This window comes from Ipomoea nil, unplaced genomic scaffold, assembly GCF_001879475.1.
Source record: "Ipomoea nil cultivar Tokyo-kokei standard unplaced genomic scaffold, Asagao_1.1 scaffold3321, whole genome shotgun sequence".
Classification (NCBI taxonomy): Eukaryota; Viridiplantae; Streptophyta; class Magnoliopsida; order Solanales; family Convolvulaceae; genus Ipomoea; species Ipomoea nil.
Window position 1 is genome coordinate 3,837,086 of NW_017619749.1, and position 19,317 is coordinate 3,856,402.

The 19,317-nt window shown below is 34.2% G+C and overlaps 1 protein-coding gene, 1 long non-coding RNA gene and 1 pseudogene across 2 annotated transcripts in view; 2 read left to right on the top strand and 1 right to left on the bottom strand.

The window, feature by feature from the left end:
- LOC109170094 lies at positions 1 to 11,333 on the top strand (annotated as a pseudogene).
- The window catches only part of LOC109170098, a 26,782-nt gene continuing 14,779 nt past the window's right edge, over positions 7,315 to 19,317 (bottom strand). Inside the window, exons 2-3 of the long non-coding RNA XR_002052350.1 lie at positions 14,373 to 14,380; positions 7,315 to 7,325 (exon numbers count right to left, since the gene is read on the bottom strand). This is a non-coding gene — a long non-coding RNA (uncharacterized LOC109170098). The remainder of the gene's footprint in view (positions 7,326 to 14,372; positions 14,381 to 19,317) is intronic.
- The window catches only part of LOC109170092 (probable beta-D-xylosidase 7), a 5,773-nt gene continuing 775 nt past the window's right edge, over positions 14,320 to 19,317 (top strand). Inside the window, exons 1-5 of the mRNA XM_019319041.1 lie at positions 14,320 to 14,790; positions 14,894 to 15,193; positions 16,587 to 16,756; positions 16,852 to 16,949; positions 18,410 to 19,174. Of these exons, the coding sequence (XP_019174586.1) occupies positions 14,395 to 14,790; positions 14,894 to 15,193; positions 16,587 to 16,756; positions 16,852 to 16,949; positions 18,410 to 19,174 (1,729 nt within the window). The 5' untranslated portion in view covers positions 14,320 to 14,394. The remainder of the gene's footprint in view (positions 14,791 to 14,893; positions 15,194 to 16,586; positions 16,757 to 16,851; positions 16,950 to 18,409; positions 19,175 to 19,317) is intronic.

Sequence of the window (19,317 nt, forward strand, 5' to 3'; positions counted from 1 at the left end):
GCAACATCTGCATTTGATTGAACACGGATGTCAAAGTGGAAGAACCAAATGAGGCAAAAGGTATACTTCTCTGTTAACTTTTTAATTTTAATCCGACTATGGCAATATCTTCATCTTATCTCAATAGTTTGGCAAAATCATTTTCACTTTGAATGATATTTGTTTTTCCTATCTTCTACTAAATGGAAGAACTGAAGAAGAAAACTAAAAACTAGGAAATCTGGATTCTTTTCCCATTTGTTGTGTGATCATGAAGCAGGTCATAGAATTTTTGTTCCCAAATAATTTTTTAGTACATATATATATATATATATATATATATATATATATATATATATATATATTACTTTTTATGGAAATATTTATTTATTTTTTGTTTTTTATTGAATTTTTGGGGTGCTTTTCACTTTTTATTTTCATTCTTTTAGTTTTTTTCCTTGCATTATTTTCTCCTATTTATTGTTCATTTAGTTAATTTGTTTTCTTTTAACATTCTTTCTACATATTTATAGTTTTGATTATGTATTTTCTAAGTACGTAGGTATATTTTTTAAATAGCTTTTGTAGGTATTTTTATTTGGAATATTTAATTTCTTTATTTTATATGAGTATTTTTTATTTATTTTCTTTTAAAGTTTTTCATTTTTTTTTTTCAGTTTTAAAAATGATTTTCTGTTTTTTTTTTAGGAATTTTAAGTTTTTTTTTTTTTTTTCTCCAGTTCATGTTATATTTTTTTTTCTTTTTTACTCCTTTAATTTTGTACTTTTTAAACTTTTTAAACTCTCCTTTTTTGACTACTTATTTTGCTTTTTTAATATGCTCTCTTAAGTATTTTTAGTTTTCATTGCGTATTTTCAAAGTCAATTTCGGACATATTTTGAAAATATATTTTGTAGGTATTTTTATTAGGAATATTTAAGGTCCGTTTGGAAACCCGGATATTGTTTTTCGGAAAATGATTTCCAGAAAATGACTAATTTTTTGGGAAGTATTTTAATTTTTTGGATGTGTGGATAAATGTCAAAAACTTTTTTTTTTTTTTTTTTTTTTTGGTTTAGCTGAAAATTAAGAAATTGTATTTTTTCTGTTTGGTTCAATTTTCTAAAAATGAACATATTATTATTATTATAATAATCGCTGTTTATTGCAGTAAAATCCATGATTTGGATGCCAAGAAATGCTTAATTTGAACCACATTAATCCATTTCAGAATAGTGAATAAAAAGGCTTTCATGTGGATTCTTGTATGAGTGCTATTATATGTTAGAGAGTGATGCTCACTGTTAGGAAAAATATAACTCCCAAGAATACCTATGTAGCTAGGTATTTCTCAAATCTCAATCTAATGCTTGAGTCTCTTCATTGCTTTTGGTCACTAAACAAATTATGTTCTTGTTCTTCTTTAAATGAATTTTTCTCTATTTGGTTTTCTTTTCATCATCTTCGATTGGCTATGTTTTGCAGTATTCCTTATTTGGTTCAATTTAACAATTGGAGCAATGATAGGCGCAATTATGGGCTGCAAAATAGCAGATCTATTTGCAAGGAGAGAAGTATGTTCCAATTTTGTTTCTTAAACATCTAGGAATATATACATTGTTATAAGTTAGAGCTGAAGGTATTCGTGATTAGTTTGTTATTGAATAATGCAGGCAATGGGGTTATCAGAGTTATTTGGCCTTGTTGTCGATGGCTTGCAATTATATTTGGTCAGGTATTTTCTACCTCTTCATTCATTTAATGGTTTATGTTGGGCGGAGGCCGTAAAGGGCCAAGTCCATCAATTGGTGGCTGGGGGATTGTCGGGCAGAGGTCAATGAAGGACCAAGTCCAGTACCCTACCTCTCGAAAATGTGATGGTAGTCTATAAGGGAATGAAGTGGTGCCTTTTGCTACGAGCTATCGCTTTTGGCATAGTGATAAGCGTTTGATCCTGATAGTTCAGTTTTTACTGAGCATAAAGTTCTTGTCCTGATTGAAATGTCTTTTGACACATTTTTGAACTCAAAAAAGAAGAGAAGAGTTTGCATTACTTAATTTTGTGTCAAATGAATTTATAGTGCTACTTTTCCTGTTCTTGACAGAATGCTTGGTGGCTGGACATTGGAAGGCTATTAATTGGATTTGGAATTGGTGTTCTTTCATATGTGGTAAATGCAATGTATTATCCGGTTTTTTTTTTTTAAACCTATTTGGGAGTAAGTAGAATTTCTCTTATGCATTTATATGCAGGTTCCTGTGTATGTAGCAGAAATAACACCTAAGAATCTTCGTGGTGCTTTTACAACTGTCAATCAGGTAACAAATACAATTCTGGAGTTTTTATGTTCACAATGAATTTCTAACTTTTGAGGCTAAAAAGTGTCATTGTTGCTCCAGTTGATGATATGTTGTGGTGTATCAGTAACATATATTGTTGGAGCTGTCATCTCGCATGGCGCCGACTCGCTGTTATTGGTAATTTCTGTTGACTCTGCTCTCCATTCTTTTGGGGTGACAAGGAAACCCTTAGTCCCTACCCGAGGGTGTGCACTGGGTAAACCCTACCCAACTTTGTAACCGTAGTTGGCAAAGGACCACAAAGAGGTAAACCAGCCTAGGCTGCCCATGGCTAACCGGCTCAAACCAAGAAGGTTGGGATTCCAACTCGTGACCAAGGTTACAAGTTTGTATCCTTAGCTATCTTGGCTGGGGTTACCCCCATTTCTTCATGAGTGTGTGTGTGTGTGTTTTTTTTTCAAATGAGAGGAATATTAGGCTTTTTTTAACATCATTCCAGGAATGCTTGCATCTATACTTCAGCTCTTGGGCTTGCTTTTCATTCCTGAATCTCCGAGATGGCTGGTAAGTTGAATGAAAATTTTAGGCAAATATAACTTTACAATATCTATATTTTTTTGTTTCTTTTCTTTTGTTTTTGTAAGTAGGTGTGTTATGGATGATATATTGAAGAAAAAACATAGGTTTAATTGAAACAATTTCGACATAAATATGAACTGCATTTTCTGACAGATAACTTGTCACTCGTATTGCTTTCAGGAACAACTGTGTAGCTGTACCAAGCTTATAATGTCTTTTTTTTTTTACAGGCTAAAAGTGGTAGGTGGAAAGAATGTGAAGCATCCTTAAAGCACCTTAGGGGAGAGAATGTCAATATTTCAGAAGAAGCTTCTGAAATTAGAGTATTTTTCTAACTTGATTGTATTCGACGTATTGCATGTATTGATCATTGCTTTCTTATTCTGCTTGTGTGACTGAAAGTAGTAGTGCTTGTGTATATTTGGCAGGGTTATACAGAAACCCTTCAACAACTGCCCGAGTCTAATTTAATTGACTTGTTCCAAAGGAAATATGCTCATTCTTTAATTAGACTATGGTAATATCTTCATCTTATCCTTGGTTGGCAAAATCATTTTCACTTTGCACGATATTTGTTTTTCCTATCTTCTACTAAATGGAAGAACTGAAGAGGAAAAATAAAAACTAGGAAAGCTGGATTCCTTTTCCCATTTGTTGTGTGTGATCATGAAGCAGGTCATAGAATTTTTGTTCCCAAATAATTTTTAGTACACACACACACATAGATATATATATATATATATATATATATATATATATATATATATATATATATATATATATGTTACCTTTTATCGAAATATGTAGGTTTTTTTTTTGTTGTTGAATTTTTCGGGTGCTTTTCACTTTTTTATTTTCATTCTTTTTGTTTTTTCCCTTGCATTATTTTCCCCTATTTATTGTTCATTTAGTTAATTTTTTTATTTTCTTTTTAACATTCTTTCTACATAGTTATAGTTTCGATTATGTATTTTCCAAGTACTTATATTTTTTAAATAACTTTTGTAGGTATTTTTATTTGGAATATTTAATTTATTTATTTTATATGGAGTCTTTTTTCTTTTCTTTTCTTTTAAAGTTTTTCATTTTCTTTTCACTTTTAAAAATGATTTTCTGTGTTTTTTTTAGGAATTTTATGTTTTTCTTTTTTCCAGTTCATGTTATATTTTGTTTCTTTTTTACTTCTTTAATTTGGTACTTTTTTAACTCTTCTTTTTTGACTACTTATTTTGCTTTTTTAATATTCTCTCTAAGTATTTTTAGTTTTCATTGTGTATTTTCAAAGTCAATTTCGGACATTTTTAAAATAATTTTTTTAGGTATTTTTATTAGGAATATTTAATGTCTGTTTGGAAAGCTGGATATTGTTGTTCGAAAAATGATTAATTTTTGAGAAGTATTTTAATTTTTTGATGTGTGGATAAATGTCAAAAGCTTTTTTTTTGTTTGGCTGAAAATTAAGAAATTGTCTTTTTTCTGTTTGGTTCAATTTTCTAAAAATGAACATATTATTTGCTATAATAATAATAGTAATAATAATTATTATTATTATTATAATCGCTGTTTATTGCAGTAAAATCCATGATATGGATGCCAAGAAATGCTTAATGTGAACCACTTTAATCCAATGAGTGCTAATATATGTTAAGAGTGTGATGCTCACTGTTAGGAAAAATGTAACTTATCTAATGCTTGAGTCTCTTCTTTGGTTTTGGTCACTAAACAAATTATGTTCTTGTTCTTCTTTAAATGAATTTTTCGGTTGTTGTTCGAAAAATGATTAATTTTTGAGAAGTATTTTAATTTTTTGATGTGTGGATAAATGTCAAAAACTTTTTTTTTGTTTGGCTGAAAATTAAGAAATTGTCTTTTTTCTGTTTGGTTCAATTTTCTAAAAATGAACATATTATTTGCTATAATAATAATAATTATTATTATTATTATAATTGCTGTTTATTGCAGTAAAATCCATGATATGGATGCCAAGAAATGCTTAATGTGAACCACTTTAATCCAATGAGTGCTAATATATGTTAAGAGTGTGATGCTCACTGTTAGGAAAAATATAACTTATCTAATGCTTGAGTCTCTTCTTTGGTTTTGGTTACTAAACAAATTATGTTCTTGTTCTTCTTTAAATGAATTTTTCGGTTTTCTTTGCATCATCTTCAATTGGCTATGTTTTGCAGTATTCCTTATTTGGTTCAATTTTAACAATTGGAGCAATGCTAGGCACAATTATGAGTGGCAAAATAGCAGATCTATTTGCAAGAAGAGGAGTATGTTCCAATTTTTTTTCTTAAACATCTAGGAATATATACATTGTTATGAGTTAGAGCTGAAGGTATCCGTGATTAGTTTTTTATTGAATAATGCAGGCAATGGGGTTCTCAGAGTTATTTGGCCTTGTTGGATGGCTTGCAGTTATATTTGGTCAGGTATTCTACCTCTTCATTCATTTAATGGTTTATGTTGGGCGGAGTCCGGTAAAGGCCCAAGTTCATCAAATTGGTGGCTAGGAGATTGTCGGGCAGAGGTCGGTGAAGGACCAGCTACAGCAACCTGCTTCTCGAAAATGTGATGGTGGTCTATAAGGAAATAAAGTTGTGCCTTCGCTACGAGCTATAGCTTTTGGCTAGTAGTTTAGTTTTTACTGAGCATAAAGTTCTTGACCTGATTGAAATGTCTTTTGACACATTTTTGAACTCAGAAAAGAAATAGAAGAGTTTGCATTAGTTAATTTTGTGTCAAATGAATTTATAGTGCTACTTTTCCTATTCTTGTCAGAATGCTTGGTGGCTGGACATTGGAAGGCTATTAATTGGATTTGGAATTGGTGTTCTTTCATATGTGGTAAATGCAATGTATTATCCAGTTTTTTTTTTAAACCTATTTTGGAGCAAGTAGAATATCTCTTATGCATTTATATGCAGGTTCCTGTGTATGTAGCAGAAATAACACCTAAGAATCTTCGTGGTGCTTTTACAACTGTCAATCAGGTAACAAATACAATTCTGGATTTTTTATGTTCACACTGAATTTCTAACTTTTGAGGCTAAAAAGGGTCATTGTTGCTCCAGTTGATGATATGTTGTGGTGTATCAGTAACATATCTTGTTGGAGCCGTCATCTTGCATGGCGCCGACTCGCTGTTATTGGTAATTTCTGTTGACTCTGCTCTCCATTCTTTTGGGGTGACAAGGAAACCCTTAGTCACTACCCGAGGGTGTGCACTGGGTAAACCCTACCCAACTTTGTAACCGTAGTTGGCAAAGGACCACAAAGAGGTAAACCAGCTTAGGCTGCCCATGGCTAACCGGCTCAAACCAAGAAGGTTGGGATTCCAACTCGTGACCAAGGTTACAAGTTTGTATCCTTAGCTATCTTGGCTGGGGTTACCCCCATTTCTTCATGAGTGTGTGTGTGTGTGTTTTTTTTTCAAATGAGAGGAATATTAGGCTTTTTTTAACATCATTCCAGGAATGCTTGCATCTATACTTCAGCTCTTGGGCTTGCTTTTCATTCCTGAATCTCCGAGATGGCTGGTAAGTTGAATGAAAATTTTAGGCAAATATAACTTTACAATATCTATATTTTTTTGTTTCTTTTCTTTTGTTTTTGTAAGTAGGTGTGTTATGGATGATATATTGAATAAAAAACATAGGTTTAATTGAAACAATTTCGACATAAATATGAACTGCATTTTCTGACAGATAACTTGTCACTCGTATTGCTTTCAGGAACAACTGTGTAGCTGTACCAAGCTTATAATGTCTCTTTTTTTTTTTACAGGCTAAAAGTGGTAGGGTGGAAAGAATGTGAAGAATCCTTAAAGCACCTTAGGGGAGAGAATGTCAACATTTCAGAAGAAGCTTCTGAAATTCGAGTATTTTTCTAACTTGATTGTATTCGACGTATTGCATGTATTGATCATTGCTTTCTTATTCTGCTTGTGTGACTGAAAGTAGTAGTGCTTGTGTATATTTGGCAGGGTTATACAGAAACCCTTCAACAACTGTCCGAGTCTAATTTGATTGACTTGTTCCAAAGGAAATATGCTCATTCTCTCATTGTAAGGCCTTCTTAACCGAGCTCAAGCATGTATGTTTTACCACGTTTATTTTCATTTTTCTTCAGATGATTCATGAGCACATCATCCAGGTCTAATGGTACTTCAACAATTTGGAGGTGTAAATGTGATTGCCTATTATGCAAGCTCGATTTTTGAATCTGCAGGTAAGCAGTCGCCCGCTTAAGTGAAACTTAAGTTGACGAGAACTAGTGTGTTAATCCTTAAACCCTCACAGGTTTCTCAGGTAGGATTGGAACGATATAGATGGTGGTTGTACAGGTTTCCGTCTAAACCATCTATTTGTTAAGCTTCTTGCCCACCCACCATTTTTACTCTACCTATTTTCACATCATTTGGTGTCATCTTCAGGTCCCTATGACTGTTGTAGGAGTCCTCCTTATGGACAAGTCTGGAAGGCTTCCATTACTGATGGTATGATTCCAAAGGTGTTATTTTATATTTCTTTTTTGATTATTAGTTAAACTAGAGGCTTGGCACGATAGCCGTTGGCGGTGGCGGTAATAGGCCAAGTCCAGCCATTGGTGGCTAGGGAGATTGTTGGGCAGAGGCCAGTAAAGTGTCAAGTCCAATACCCTGCCTCTCGAAAATATGATGGCGGTATAAGAAAATAAAGTTGCACCTTCGCTACCAATTATAGCTTTTGGCGTAGTGGTAAGCATTTGATCCTAACAATAACACGAGTCAGTACCAATTCTATGAACGCTGCAGATTTCTGCTTCAGGAACATGCTTGGGTTGCTTCCTTATCGGATTGTCATTCTTGTTACAGGTGCACTGCTGTGACTAATCCATATACCCATATCCTATAGTTCCATTATTTGCTCATGATGTATTGTATTCTTCAAGTGCAGGACCTCCTACAATGGAAATATTGCCCAGTTTTGGCGCTAGTTGGCATACTGGTAATGTGGTTTCACTCCCTCGTTCTGCCAATTCTTAACACGATGTCTATTCATCCGTGTGTGGTTCTGCTTTCAAGTTTTTACGGGATCTTTCTCGTAATAATAATATGTGTTGTTGATGGTGGTGGTGGTGTAGTGGTTGTGGTATGGTATGGTATGGTTGTGTCGTGGTGTGGTAGTGGTGATGGTATGGTTGTGTTGTGGTGTGGTGGTGTTGATGTTGGTGTATTGTGGTGGTGTTGGTGGTAACAATAATTATTGTGAATCTAACTTAAAAAATAAGAGTGAAGAGATAATGGTAAAAATAAAGAATACGGAAAATGTTTTTGGAATAACAAATTAGGAACACATTTTCCGCCCAATTGAGTCTCTCTTTTCATTGACAATAATGAGTATTTTTTTTGGTTTCATTTTCCTTCACTACCAAAGCACTGCAAAATAAAAATAAAAATAAAAAATAAAAATGGGCTTCCTGATGTTAAGTCACTTTACGGATTTTGTAAACGGACCTTTAATTCTTTTTCTTCCCACGGAATATTTTTTAGCATTTTATAGTGTTGTTTTTGTCTATTTATGGTGCATGGTTGAAGCTTTTTAATTTTTAGATACATATTTATATTTTGTTTTTTTTTAAGTGTTATTTTTACTTTTTTAATTGATTTTCATTATTTTTATAGAAATATATATTTAGTTCTTACTTTTTTGCTTTATTGATATTGATTTTCATTACTTTTCACTTTTTTTTTTTTCATTCTTTTAGTTTTTTTTTTTCTTTCCTTGCATTATTTTCCCCTATTTATTGTTCATTTAGTTAAATTTTTTCTTTTAACATTCTTTTTACATATTTTATAGTTTTGAATTATGTATTTTTTAAATAACTTTTGTAGGTATTTTTATTTGGAATACTTAATTTCTTTATTTTATATGGAGTATTTTTTTTTCTTTTCTTTTAAAGTTTTTCATTTGTTTTTTTTCTTCACTTTTTAAAAATTATTTTGTGTTTTTTTTTTAGGAATTTTAAGTTTCATGTTATATTGTTTTTTTGAGTTTTTTGCACATTTGGTCCTACGACTATGGTGTCACTAATAACTTTGATCCACGATTTTTAAAATTTGTAGAATTGGTTCATGGCTGTGACTTTTTTAGCAAATTTAATAGATTTGGTGTCCACATTATTTTGAGCATTTTTTTTAAAGAACACATTAGATGAGCATTAAGTTCATTCGAAGTGAACAAACCATTCAATACCAAGGAAGAGGCATCATTTTCACTTAATTTTGTCTACGTGTTTTCGACCGCATAAAAATGAACATATTAATACTTAATATATTTCAAATAAACCATAAAATCAATCAGCTAAGATTCACTGCCAAACATAGTGTTCTTCAACATTCAACTATTCTAACAACTTTATCTACAATTTTTATCGTATTCATGACTAGAGAATAATGAACTTCCATTTTTGTCGAGAATTCATATTTTAAAACTTAAATCACGGTCTCCACTTTTAAAGTCATCACTAACCGCAATCATCTCCACCTATCACTACTCTCCATTGTCTTCTCCCTCCCAAACAAAAACAAGCTGGACACCAAATTCAAAAAAATAAACTAACCTTATACCGTCCTTGTCAAAAATCAAAAATCTATTTCTTCAAACTCTAGCATTTCATAGATTTGCATTCAAACTCCGACACCTTCCAAATCCTCTACCCATCAGACAACTATTTGTTCATGAATGCCAACGAGGATTCATCAAAAGTGTTTGATGAAATGGGTTGCAATCCAATCATAAATGATTTAGATCCGAATGAATATGTCTAATGAAGAATAAGAAAAATATAAGTACACGAGACATTAGTCTAGTAAATAAGAAGTCTAACTTAAGATTTAATTTTAGCGACAACGTAGGAGATTTAGGTGAGTAAAGAAATGAAAGTACAGCTCATAGCCATAAGAACCTCTATGGGAGCACAAGCTAAGGCAATCAAAAGCCCACGTTAATTGCACCCAAAACGAAAACTGGAAGCCCCACATACATTTTAAGAATCTTGTCTCTTATATCGTGGACCAGGGTTCACGTTGTATTATATCAAAATGACGAAGTACAAAATTTATACTCGTAAGTCACAAAATTTTATAATATAAGACACATATACATGTTATATATTTACTTATTTTTTAAATCTGATTTAGGTATATAATTTATGTTCATAAGCACAAAATTTCACAACACATGACACAAAAATTCAGAACATAAGACATAATTATTAATTTGTTTCAGGTACATAATTTATACCCTTAAAATACAAAATTTCATAACACAATACAAAAAAAAAAAAAAAAAAAAAAAAAAAAAACTCACAACATAACATATATATATATATATATATATATATATATATATATATATATATATATATAGAGTTAATTCCAGCAATGATCCTCCGACTATTGCGATTTTCCAAAATTAGTCCTCGTCTTTTAATTTGGACAAAATAGACCCTTGACTATCAAATTTGTTCCTTCCGTTCGAAATCAGTTAGTTAGGTGTTAGTGTAGGGGCAAAAATAGCCTTTTCCTTAGTTATTGCTTTCTTCTTCCCTCAGCCTTATTCTCCTTCGTTTTTCTCCGATCTTACCACCGCCCGCATTTGTTCTCTCTATACGATCTTATAAATCTGAATTACTACAAATCTTATTTTACCGCCTGCATTCTCTCTACGTTAGTGTACAGTCTACAAATCTGATTTTACTCCAACATTTGTTCTTCCTGCTTTTGGCTTTTATCTGTTTCAGTTTGTTGGCGGTGATAACAAAGATTGCCGGACGTGGAAAGACTCTCGGTTTTGGTGCCGCAAAGAAGGCTCAGTCCCGGAGCAGCAAGGTCGGTCTCCAGTTCGCCGCGGTCGTATCGCTCGGTTCCTCAAGGCCGGAAAATACGCCGAGCGTGTTGGTGCCGGAGCTTCGGTATATCTCGTCGTTGTGCTTGAATACCTTGTTGCTGAGGTATTTTGATGTCTATTAAACTCGCCCCGTCGAATTTCCTTCATTTTCCCCAATTCAGTTTCTAGGCTTCCTCAAATTGCCTCAATTTTCCAATTGGCCGTGAGGAACGACGAGGAGCTGAGCAGTGAGCAAGCTGCTCGGAGATGTGACGATTGCTAACTACGGTGTCATGCCCAACATTCACAACCTTCTGCTTCCCAAGAAGACCGGCGGCTCGTCCAAGCCCTCCGCCGATGAAGATTAGATGCAGAGAAGAAACTTCCTGTGGCGATCAGGCATTGATATGTGGTTTTTATTTTGGTTCCAGAATAGCAATTTCCTCCCTTGGGTAGATAGAATTTAGTGCTAAGTTCTACTGTTTCTTGTTGTTATTAGTACCATGAATGTTCTCAGCCTGTGTGAATATACATTTGAGGAATGATATGAAAACTACATTCTTCCAGGTCTCCAAAGCTCTCAGCTTTAAATTAAATTAAGATATATTGAATTTTTTTCCTCATTTTTTCATAATGAATTGAAAGCTCATTTGCATACCTATATAGGCAACTAAGAAGTAAGAAGCCTTCATAATCAAAGAGGTCAGAACTGTGTGAATGTGATAGAGTTGTCCCTTTGTGGCAAATGTTAATGAATGTCTCTCTTCCTATAGATGATGAAGATGTCATCACTTGGCTGCTTCATCTATTATTGCATGGTGATGAGATGACAAAACTCAGAATTGCTGCTTTATGTTGGAGTATTTGGCATGGAAGAAATGATGCAGTATGGAACAATAAACATTGGAATCCTACTAATGTTCTGCATGAGGCGCAACATCTTTGGGAGACCTGGCAACATATGGCAGTGTCTATTCCTATTGGTAATATTTTGTCTCCTCCTTCGCATGCAGTTAACAACATCCCAGTGGATGCGATTAAAGTTTTGTAGTAATTCAAATTTGTAAGATCGTAGAGAGAACAAATGCGGGCAGTGGTAAGATCGGAGAAGAACGAAGGAGAACAAGGCATATGAGAGAAGAAAGCAATAGCTAAGGAAAAGACAATTTTAGCCCTTATACTAACTGATCTCTAAAGGAAGGACCAATGCTGGAACAAATATGATAGTTAAGGGTTTATTTTGTCCAAATTAAAAGACAAGGACTAATTTTAGAAAATCGCAATAGTCGGAGGACCATTGTTGGAATTAACTATATATATATATATATATATATGCACTGTGAATCCTAGTTCATGGTACAAAATGCCAAGCCCCAAAGTAGGTACTAGGTAGTAGGTAGTAGGTACCGCTCACAATTAGTAGGCCGGACAACAACCCAATTCAAGATTAGTGCTTTCTCAGTCGAACGAAACTTTCCAACTATAATATATAGGATATGACCAACGCATCTTTCACCCAAACACCCACATCACACTACTCCATTTTGGCTTTATTAATTAATCAAAGGCGCAATTACAAACCAACCTATAACTAATAGTCAAACACATTGGTGCAACCAATCACCCGTTAGTCAAACACATCCTGAATTGATATTAATAAGAATTATTCTCTAAATATACTTTCATGTTCAAGTCAGGATCAAGTGCTCTTTATAAAATATTTTATTCATGAAAGTTAGGGTCTCCACCTATATAAGGGCCTTAACCCTTCAGTAGGGGTGTTCATTCGGTTAACCAAACCGTTTTAACCGAACCGAATTAACTGATTTTTTTTTTTTGCTTTAACCGTTAACCAAACCGAAATTTACTCTACCGAATTGATCGAATCGAACTTTTTTTCGGTTAATCGGTCGGTTAACCGACGACCGATTAACCGAAATTTTTAACCCTAAAATTTAAAATCCATAAAATAATTCCTAAAATAATAATTCCAATTAAAATAAAATAAATATCATAATAAATTCAGATTATTATTTATTCTATTTGACATTTTGACTATTTATGATTTTAGTAATTATATATTTAATATTTAATATATTATATATTATATATATATTCCAAAATTCGGTTAACCGACACTTTCGAACCGAATTAACCGTTAACCAAACTTTAGGAAAATTTTTAACCATTAACCGAACTGAAATATTTCGGTTCGAAAACGGTTAACCGAATTTCGTCGATTCGGTCAGTTAACCGAAGTTTTTCCGAAATTTGCACACCCCTACCCTTCAGCACAAGGGGATCAGAGGGATAATTCAATAGCCATTCCATACACACAATCAAGAACATAATTTCTCATCTCTACTCTGCTCACTTTTTTAATTTATTCAATGGCTAACCAATGCAAGATTTTCCTCTTCTCATACATTTTTATATACACATTGCTTACACTAGGGTGTGTTTAGTTGGTGGGTTTTGCCCATAGGAATGGGTATGAAAGTGATTGTTGTTGTTTGGTTGATAGGTTTTTAGAACACTACTATGGGTTTCGAATACCCCATCAATTGAAAAACTCATACCCAAATACAATAATGGTTTCATTCCCTTATTCATTTTCAAACACTACTATTAGTAACCATTCTCATTCCACCATACTACCAAACATGTTAAATACTTTCACCAAAACCCATTACCATTACCAAGTATTTGATACCCATTCCGATTCCGATTCCTATGTGCGAACCAAACACATCCTAAATTGATTTGTTCTATCAGACATAATAGTTGATGAGCAGTTCATTAGGCATGATGAAGACTTGCATGGTTCCCATACATACATTTGGTGATGAAACTCCTACACTACTTTGTAGATTAAGCTAAAAACAATAGACCTTGATTTTTATAGACAAAAATTGCAATTATTGTTATAAATATTATATATTTTTTGGACATTATAATTCAGTCTTTTAATGTTTGTAATAGCTATGTAAATATTTTTCATTATTGCATTCTTTAAATTAAATATATTGTATATATATGGTCTTAGTTTGGAATAAAGAAACATAAATTAACGCTCCCAAACTTTTAATGTTCTTTCTCGTTCTTTCATCCTTTCTTTACAATTCTCCTTTTCTTGATTCATCGTGTTAGAGCAAATGGGCAATATAAGTTTAACGATTATTATGTTATAACTTTAGTGAATTTAAAATCAATGTTTTAATTTAAAAATTAATATGTTTGAAGACCTGAATTGATTTTAAGTATTAGATGTTTATCTTATAAGCAATACTTTCTTTCTACGTAACCATATTTACATAATGAAATGTTGAAAATCCACAACTAACATCTTCTATATTTCAAAATCAATGCATTAATATCTGGGACATAATCTATTGATATTTGCTGATATCGTGGGGATACTTGCCCCAGATTTTTTGTATAGACTTAGAATTTAAATTCTTAGGTTTTATTTTCTCAATTTTTTAATTTTTTTAATTGATATTTTTATTTTACATTAGCCATTGAGAAAAATAAAATAAAAATTTCAGTCTAAGCTTTTTGGGTCTATAAATAGTTATAAAATCTTACCTAGAGTTTGACACATCACTTCTCGCTTGCCATCTTCATCTTCTCACTCAGCTCGCTACTCGTCTAACCATGAAACTCCATGGCTTCGCAGCCGTGTTTTGCCTCGCATTACTCCTTATTAGCTCCGTCCACTCGGCTCCGCCGCCGTTCTCCTGCGATCCCTCCGACCCACAAACCAAAGCCTTCCGCTTCTGCCAGCCGGATCTCTCCATCCGCCTCCGAGTCAGGGATCTGGTCTCTCGCCTCACGCTCGACGAGAAGATCTCCCAGCTCGTGAACTCCGCCGCCGCCATTCCCCGCCTCGGCATTCCGGCATACAACTGGTGGTCGGAGGCGCTGCACGGAGTGGCCAACGTCGGAAAAGGCATTTCGTTGAGTGGTCCGATCAGCGCCGCCACCAGCTTCCCTCAAGTCATCCTCACCGGCGCCTCTTTCGACGAAGACCTCTGGTACCGCATTGGCCAGGCAATTTACAGATCCAACTCTCGTTTCAATTAGCTTTTAAATAATTGTTTTCTTGAAGCTAAGTAATTGGATTTAATTTGTTGTTAACTTTACTGTACTGAAGGTGATTGGGAGAGAGGCAAGGGCGGTGTACAATGGAGGTCAAGCTTCGGGGCTCACGTTCTGGGCACCAAACATAAACATATTCAGAGACCCAAGATGGGGGAGAGGCCAAGAAACGCCAGGCGAAGACCCGACAACGACCGGGAAATACGCGGTGGCGTTCGTGCGAGGAGTTCAAGGTGACAGCTTCCAAGGTGGTCGGATTGGGAATCATCTTCAAGCTTCCGCTTGCTGCAAACACTTCACTGCCTATGATTTGGAGAACTGGAATGGAGTCCGACGTTATGGATTCAATGCCATTGTAAGTTTCTTCTCCTTCTTATTCTTCTTTTAATCTATTAAAAAAAAAAGCAAATTTTATTAGGGTAGTGCTCAGTTTTTGATTTTGTTTTTTATTTTTGAATTCAGTGGTGGGGGACCATGAATTCACTTTTGTGTCTATATATCCTTCTTTGGATTTTTGTTTTTTTTTTATTTTATTTTTTAGAATATGAGAAATCCCACACAGTTTCTTGTTTGAGAGTGTACTGGTTAAATTTTTACATATTTTTTTTTGTTAATGTTGCCTATATACATTAATATAGTAATATCTATGGCATCCCGTGCAGCCAAATATAATATATTTAGTTCAGATTCTCTGGATTAAACCTATCACATAGGTCTTTTTTCTCAGAGTATTTTATTGAAAGATTCGTTTCTAGGTTTGGGTGAGTGCCAAGGTTTGAAATAGATAATCTTGGACAGATTTCCTTGTTGTGTTTCGCTTTTTCTTTATGGGGTGTCGAAATCTAGGGGTTGACTGAAGGCATAAATGAAAGACTCTATTTCATTTTTGATTTTTCATACCATACTCCGTGACTGGAGGAATAAGTTATTTCATTTTCGTTTACCAAAGGAACGGTCCAACCAATTCACCTAAATTCCAACATTTTCATGCTAATTTTACACTCAATCTTACATACATGTTTAAACCATAAATTTTGGCTACTAATTATGACTATATATACCTTTTAATTTTTAAGGGTATTATGCTTATAAATATAATAAGATTGTCATTTGGGACAACTTTAATAGAGATGGTTGGATAGTTGAATTTGTAAGCACAAGGTTTTAAGTTTGTTTCTTTATAGAAATTGCTGAAAACTTAGATTGGTTTACCAAGCCATCTCTTTAGTCTTTAGTCTTTTAAGTAGCGAACTACAATTTTTGTAAGTTGTGATTGTTGAGCATATAATAATATAATATCAAAATATAAATGTACAGTTTAACTATCAGATTATATTTTTAGTTGAGCGCAACACATCCTTCATTTAGATTGATATTTAATGAAATTGAGTTTATTACTAATTTATAAACGTGACTAGATTTTAATTTAATGAATTCTAATTTATACTTTGGAGTAGAATGGACGTTGCGTGCCTCTAAAATGGGAGGAAGGTCCCACAAATCAAGACCATTTAAGCAGAGGGACCAAATAGACTGGCATTATTTGCCGGAGTTCTACTACATAAATACATAATATACTCCCAAATTCTACTCTATAATATAGTGAATATTGATAAATTATTATCATTATGTGGATCTTAAATATGGTTAGCATTTGCCTAGTATAGTACAGACTTAAATATATCTCTTAAGATATCCGGTGGTCCAATAAAAAAAAACTATAAATAATTTAAGATGTTTATATATAGGTGACGGAACAAGACATGGCAGATACATTTCAGCCACCATTTCAAGAGTGTGTACAAAAAGCTCGAGCCAGTGGAATCATGTGCGCCTATAACAGTGTGAATGGGATCCCAAGCTGTGCTGATCACAATCTTCTCACCAACGTTGCTCGTCGCCAATGGGGTTTTCATGGGTACTACATAATAATACATGTCTATCTTTGAAATCTCATTCTGCTTTTGTTTTATTAACGATGTTTTTATAACCCAATGTTTTGGTTATATTTAGGTACATCACGTCAGATTGTGACGCGGTCTCAAATGTTTTTAATGACCATAAGTATACCAAAATTCCAGAAGACACCGTCGCAGCTGTACTTAACGCGGGTATTAATACACTCCTTAATTTCACTATAAATTTAATAATTTTATCAAACATAAAGTACACCCGCCCCACACTACACTAGCTAGCGTTCTAAGTTGCTTAAATATGATACCGGGAATTTAGATTTAACCCATGTGAATGTTAGTTGGTCCAACCTGACAGCCAATAATTGACTAGTATTAAACATGCACTTCATCATGAAGCTTGATGTCTTCTCTCATTTGGTCCATTTCCAATCTTATCCCATTGTATGTTGACACCATACCTAATCTGCCAGATTAGCAGTATAAACATTAAAGAGTATGCCGACACACTTATAAATCAACGTAGGAAAAAAATAAGAAGCCAGCACGGACAGTTTAGTTTGTTCTTGGGTGATAAATTATAAGCAAAGATACAAGATCGAGTTCTGACAATTGCAATGTGAGAGTTATATCTATTGTGGTGGGCACCAGACTTGGTCTCCCACCTTATGAACACCACTATTGACAAATTATTCTATGGACCATGATCTACATTGATAAATATTCATTTTTAATATACTGAATATTTATTTTTTGTGTATTGAATCAACACACAAAAAATAAACATTCAATGTATTAAAAATAAACCTTCAGTATATTAAGTGAACCATATGTTATTGGCCCACCTCACAAGATAGACCATGATCATGGTATACTGATTGTCACTTGTTGGGTCGGGGTGTGGGGGTCAGCTGCAATGTTGGAGTTACACCCAAAATCTGATGGGTTCCTTAAGGGCAGGCACCGTCACTAGTCCTTCTACCTAATGGACCGCTAAGTTACCATGATATAAGGTTGCAAAAATCGCTAGGCGTACCTCGGGTGCCCGATTTTTTTATTTATTTTTTGATAATTATAAACTATTTAGTACTTTAATAGTTAATACTAAATATTAAAAGTTAACCTAAAAACATCTAGAATTGTAAATTGTATAAAGATTTAAAGAATCAAAAACGCAATTCCACAAAGTCACAACTCATAAAGTATTAGTATTAAAGTAGCTAATTTTGATTTTTTTTTTCATTTTTTGGGTTTGTGACCGATTTGAATTATTTATGGTTATTTCGCTCAAAATGACATCATTTTGAACGAAATAACCTATTAAAAAACACATAACAATAACTAATCGACCGTCTAGTCCGTTGCAGCCGGCCATCTAAAACACTAATTACAGTGAAATTCTAGGCGGCCGGTCGGCACCCGCGCGATATTTATAACAATGTCATGATAAGAATTTCGGACGAGAGAATTTCCCGTTTTGTAAACAACTTTAAAAAAAAAAAAAAGAGTAATGAATTAATGATAGCAGCAACAGCATCTAAGTAGACCTAAATACACATGTCATGGGCCATTCAGATAGGTTTAAGCAATTCAGACTCTTTCCAGCCGAGCTAATTTAACGTTAACTAATGCATTGTTTATGTGACAAATATAAACAGGGATGGATGTGAACTGTGGCCACTTTTTGGCTACGTACACAAAATCAGCAGTTGAGAAGAAAAGGGTGTCCGAAGATCAAATAGACAGAGCTCTTCACAACCTTTTTAGCATTAGGATGAGATTGGGGCTCTTCTCAGGGGACCCCAAAAACCTGCCTTATGGTGCCATTGGTCCTGATCAAGTCTGCAGCCAAGACCACCAGAATGTAGCCTTAGAAGCAGCAAGAAAGGGCATTGTCTTGCTCAAAAACTCCGCCAAGCTCCTCCCTCTATCCAAGACGAAAACCGTGTCCCTTGCTGTAATAGGGCCTAATGCCAACACTGCAAATGTCCTCCAAGGAAACTACTATGGCCCTCCCTGCAAATCTGTCGAAATACTCAAAGCCTTGCAGAGTTATGCCAAGTATGCCTCGTTTCACCCGGGCTGCAATGCGGTAAACTGCACTTCTGCTGCAATAGGCGAAGCTGTGGAGCTGGCGAAGAAGGCGGATCAGGTGGTTCTTGTCATGGGATTGGACCAAAATCAAGAGCGGGAAGACGTAGACCGCGTGGACTTGCTGCTCCCCGGGCAGCAAGAGAGCCTCATTACTAGCGTTGCTAAAGCTGCAAAGAAGCCTGTCATATTGGTCCTGCTGAGCGGAGGTCCTGTGGATGTTTCCTTCGCGAAATTCAACCCGAAAATAGGCAGCATCCTGTGGGCTGGCTATCCAGGCGAAGCAGGTGGTCTAGCACTTGCACAAGTGATATTTGGTGACTACAATCCTGGTAAGAACCCAACATTATTATAAAAGCATGTGCTCCATCTCAACTAAAAGCTTAAGCTGATAGTTGGATTGCTGGTTATATGCTCAACAATTATATTCCTCAAACTCACTCTCAATGTTATTCTGAAAGAACAACCTTATTTA